This window comes from Pyxicephalus adspersus, chromosome 11 (assembly GCF_032062135.1).
Source record: "Pyxicephalus adspersus chromosome 11, UCB_Pads_2.0, whole genome shotgun sequence".
NCBI lineage: Eukaryota > Metazoa > Chordata > Amphibia > Anura > Pyxicephalidae > Pyxicephalus > Pyxicephalus adspersus.
In genome coordinates this window covers 10,409,589-10,414,877 of record NC_092868.1, presented here as the reverse complement: position 1 = coordinate 10,414,877, position 5,289 = coordinate 10,409,589, and the positions used below count along the sequence as shown (strand labels likewise).

The 5,289-nt window shown below is 40.9% G+C and overlaps 1 protein-coding gene across 1 annotated transcript in view; it reads left to right on the top strand.

Annotated features, from left to right (window-relative positions):
* Nucleotides 1–2,845: 2,845 nt before the first annotated feature.
* RABAC1 (Rab acceptor 1) overlaps nt 2,846–5,289 on the top strand; it is an 11,748-nt gene continuing 9,304 nt past the window's right edge. Inside the window, exon 1 of the mRNA XM_072425979.1 lies at nt 2,846–2,873. Within this exon, the coding sequence (XP_072282080.1) occupies nt 2,861–2,873 (13 nt within the window). The 5' untranslated portion in view covers nt 2,846–2,860. The remainder of the gene's footprint in view (nt 2,874–5,289) is intronic.

The following is a 5,289-nucleotide window of genomic DNA, read 5'->3' as shown; positions in this document are numbered from 1 at the left end:
CTATAGATCCTCAAACAATACAGAAAGAAACGCAGCCATACCTTGAGGCCTAACAATCTCGAGAGATAAAACTATCACCTGGGAACAATTTTACTGAGTTTTACCCTAGAGGTGGAGGGGTATCTCCAATACACAGCTTTTTTTTTTTTTTTTTTTGCATTGATATATGTGTTTTATTATATTATTTGAGTATTATTTTTTTTTCAAAAAAAGTGCAATAGTACACAAAAATACCTTGTCTGTCTTTCCACTCTACCCCTCCTGTCACTCATATTCTCCACTCACAATGTTTTATAGTGACACTGACCTTAATGAGGAACACTAAAAAACCAAAATTCAATTTTAAACAAAATACCACACTACCAAAAATATGGACAGCTTTTGTCCCAATGGAACAGTTTTCTAGAGACCGGAGACAGTGACTGAATTCTTTTTCCAAAGGCTTGAGTGGAAGTTCCTTGATGATCAACGAATATTCTTTAAAGTTGGGTGAACGTTCTTTGATGTTGGACAAGTCCAATGTTCGAGTCAAAGCCTATTAAAGTCTGTAAGAATCTTCTACCTAAAGGATCAATTGTTCTGAGTATTTTTTCTTCTAGGTGAATGTTTGTAGACTATTTTCTCATAGGATTAAATACCCTAAGAATATTTGATCCTCTAGGTGGAAGATTCATCTCCCATAGACTTCAATGAAGTTCGACTCAAACATTTGGTTTGTCAAACTTCAAACAATGCTTGTCCAACATTAAAGAACATTCGTCAGTCTTCAAAGAACATTGGCCCAACTTCAAAGAATGGTGGCCCAACTTCAAAGAACATTCACCCTATTTTTAAAAGAATGTACTCCAAAAAGCAAAGCACATTTCCAAATCTCTAATCTACACCCTAAATGAACATTCATTTATCACCAGAAGAATATTTGATCTTGCTGGGTTGTCCAACAGCAACATTCAAATTCAACTCAAGAAGATTTGATCAGGACCCAATGCCAAATGTTTCTTACCTACCGAACAAGTAAACAAATACTTATGTTGAAAGCTTAAATGCATAAAATGTATTCGTAATTTATATCTATACCTAAGAGTTATTTTTCCAGCTTAGGACAGAATGAAGAAAGGTTGGAACCCCTCAAGGTTTTTCTGACATCTCCATTAAAGAGATTTTGCCTTACTTTTTGTTCTGTAGGCAAAATATTTCCAGACATGAAGCGTTATGGGTCACCTCTATCAGGTGACACGGAATTTCCTGAGATGTGGAGTATAAGTGGCTCCTGGTCTTTACCAGAGCACCTCTCAAAGAGTGATGGGTCTCTAGTGGCCACCAGAATACTTTGCTGCAAGGAAGCCACTGGGTTGTGGCCCCAAGGCTCTCCCTAGAGGAGACAGGGATCAGACATCTTCAGTGTAGGAACAGCAAATGGACTGGACACACTGAGTCAAGGCGGAGCGTAAAACTCTAAAACTCGCTGAGGTCAGGGGAAGAGGCAATCAAGCCAAAGTTGAGGACAAGGTCAGGAAGAAGTCAAAGTCCAGAATATCAGAACAGAGAGAATGCTGGGCAGAATATTGGATAACTCTCTGATCCAGAGACCAGGATCCAGCAACCTGCGCCTTAAAGAGATGTAGATAGTCCTCATAAATTGCTATAGATTGCTTTAAGAAAAAGATGGATGTTTTTCTAGAAGCACAGAATATAACTGGGAATTAAGGATTTAAAGGTAACAGTGATTGTTGATCCAGGGAACTTCTGATTGCATCATGGAATCAGGACGGAATTTTTTCCCCTGTTGAAGCAAATTGTACCAGTGTTTTTTGCTTCCTCTGGACCAACTATGTCTTATAGGGTTTTATATTTTGGATATGTTTATTTCCCTAGTGGTTGAACTTGATAGACTTAGACACCAAGGTGTGCAAGGCAGAAGTAGAACTTAAGAGGGCTTCTAACCTTCTATCCAAAACTAACATTATTAAAACTCAACATACTTTTCAGAAGTTCAGCCATTTTCATTTAGGTTGCTTTAGTGCTCTTTAAAAGTGAATGTTCTCAGCTAACAATTCACACAACGATAGGTCAAAGATTGTATAGGAACTTTCATAAACCTCAGGTTTATTCTTACGCTTAATTTACCTAAAGGCCCAGGGCCCTGGATAGGCAAAACTAAAGTATATTTCTGAACACTTCATGTCCTACCTCCAGACCAGCTGTCCATCAACCAACAGGTGATACTAACTGCTGTAGATTGAATACAATCACAGGGTGATCACCTTCCTGCTGCATTGGAGGCTGGTAGTGATCCTTTTAATGAAGGAGTCCAAACAAAAGAGAAGAAACTGGAACAATCAACAAGTATTTATTAAACATTTACTTACACCAATATAACCCCCCCCACACACACACACACACAAAACTACAATAACAGGGCAAATGAGAGCAATTTCAATAACTACTATTTAGTTTGAAACCTTTCATCCAATCAGCTGGTCTTGTGATGAGGTTTCGGCAATATACTGTACATATTATTTCTGAACATAAACCTTTTATTTACTTCCATAATGCAGATTTACAGATTAATTTATGTCCTCAGCTCTCTGTTTATTCGGGTGTAAAATGAAATGCTGACCCATATCCAGCCATTCACCTCTTTCTCCCTTAGCTGCTTAATTGATCAATTAGCTGTTAATTGGAGAAATTGTAAAGCAGTGTCTCGAGCCAGAACGGTGACACGACTGATTGGGCAGCCGCCACCTACAACATGGAAACATAAAGCCGGATGGAAGGCAGCTACCCCCCTCCTGTACGGTGTTCTGGCTTTCTGGATTTTAAGGGAAAGGCCTGCAAAGGGTGAACTCATGGCAAGCAGATGAATGCTACAGGTGAAATATTTGACCTGCAGATGGATTTGTAATTCAGTTTAGCCAGGTTTGTGATTCAGATACATCTACCAGATCTCACACCCATGTCCTCTGAATCTAGTGTAATAGCAGCACAGAATGGCCAAGAACAAACCCCAACTTTCTATTTGGATAGTGAAGGAGCAGCAGAAAAATGATGTCATCTCTCAGCTCATTCTACTATCCCTTCCTATCAGAATGCTTTCTGACACTGCAACAAAACCTGATCTAAGTGCATGTTCAATGTATCTTATGTGTGCAGGGTGCATTAGAAAAGAATTGGGTACATACAATAACTTTTAAAATCCTGACGCTGGTTTCACAGTCCATGTCCCACAAATATCCGATGACCCTGCCTTTAAAGATCATTTAATGGAGCTTTCTCTGATGGGATGGCAACAATGCTGCACTACTTGAATTCACAGCAGATTTGCCACCCTTACGTAGGAAAGGCCTGCTTGTAGGAGGAGAAAATGTTGCAGGGGGCGCAGTTATCATTACACTGCCCATTCACAAGCCTGTACTTTGTCAATCAGCAACTGGCCATAACTGATCCCGCTCACAGCTTTCAGAATTGGCTGGGCTGCTTCTGCTGCTGAAACCCTCCCATTGTGATGAGTGTCTTGGAGGAGGTGTGAGACACAAATGAAGGGGGATTTGGCTCATTTAGGGGAAGTAAGTTTGGGTATCATATAGTAACTGGATATGGGACTTGTTTAGACTCTCGTACTGAGTTTGAAGTACTTTAAAGCTGAACTCCAGGGAACATGGGGAGTCTTCATGCCACTGCTTGGGGTTATGCTCATTTTTTCTGGGGGATTATAAATGGGGGGGATACACATATTTGATTCCAGGCTTCCACCTCTTCATAAGTTCGGTCCTGGAAGCTTTGCTGCCCAGTTTGTCTTAGCTGTTACATTTCCTTATGCAATACAGAACCATTAGCCTTACAATGTACTGGAGGACGCTGTGGACTTGCCCATAATCCAGATTTTAGGACAGTGTAGCAGAGTGATTGGTGCAAGGGCCATGCTATAGGGTTCCTTTTTTATCACCTAACCATTAAAGCCGAGGAGTACCCGCTGCAAAGGTGGAATATTGGGCTCCCCTATGTTCATCTTCAAGAGGGGGCTTCATTGGTAAATTGAAGAGAGATGATTGGTAAAAGGTTGTGACTGTTCCTGCATATAAGGGTAACAGCTCAAAGTTGTAACAGGACAATAGCTCTAAGGCTCGTGGTAGTGCAGGTGAGGTTATGGTGGGACCACCACAGCCGAGGCTGATAGGAACGTTGGTGAGGGTAGAGCCACCACAGTTAAGGTTGATAGGTGAGAACGTTGGTAAGGGTATGAGGGTAGTGCCTCCTGGGGTTACAACACTTTGCAAAAAATGCCATATAGTGCCAAACCTTTAAACCAAGGCCTTGCCCAGACATTTTTTTCTTAGGTAAGTCTTATCTGATTGTTTAACGGTTTCATTATGAATTTATTATTCTGTATTAATTAGATCTTATTACGCTGTAATACTTCTTACTCATTGACAAAAGCTGATTGCTGATTGTTCGCAGTAACTATATCACTTTGCATTACTGAAACTTTGCAGAAGGAGATTTCATGGAGAGTGTCCACCAAAGTCCCAGGCTTCCCCTATGATTCATAGTGATTGAGTGCCCTCTTGTGGCTGCTTTGCTGAATTGCATGAGACGAAAACGTTCATGGAGTTGAGTGAAGATTTGCAGTTCTGCTATGCAGATCCATATTGCTGTGAATGCACTTGGCAGCATATAAAAGAGCATGTCAACAGCAAATCAATGTTTGTCTACAGAAGACCAAACACAGATAAGATTAAAACAAACCTTAAAAATGAAAGAGCCATACAATAAATAGAAACTCCAGGAAAAGGGTAAAACCATCTGATGATCTTCTATGACACTCCAGCAGGCACTGTAGTTGTGTTAAAGTCAGAACATCTCTCACAACAACTCTGCTCCTGTACTATGTCTGCAGTCTCTGACCGTCACTTGTACAATGTCTGCAGTCTCTGACTATTTCCTGTATGATACCTGCAGCCTCTGATTATCTCCTGTATGATGCCTGCAGTCTCTGACTGTCTCCTGTACTATGTCTGCAGTCTCTGACCGTCTCCTGTACTATGTCTGCAGTCTCTGACTGTCTCCTGTACTATGTCTGCAGTCTCTGACCGTCTCCTGTACAATGTCTTTGCAGTCTCTGACCGTCTCCTGTACTATGTCTACAGTCTCTGATCGTCTCCTGTACAATGTCTGCAGTCTCTGACCGTATCCTGTAAAATGTCTGCAGTCTCTGTCTTCTTTATGATGTCTGCAGTCTCTTACCATCTCCTGTACAAAGTCTGCAGTCTCTGACCGTCTCCTGTACAA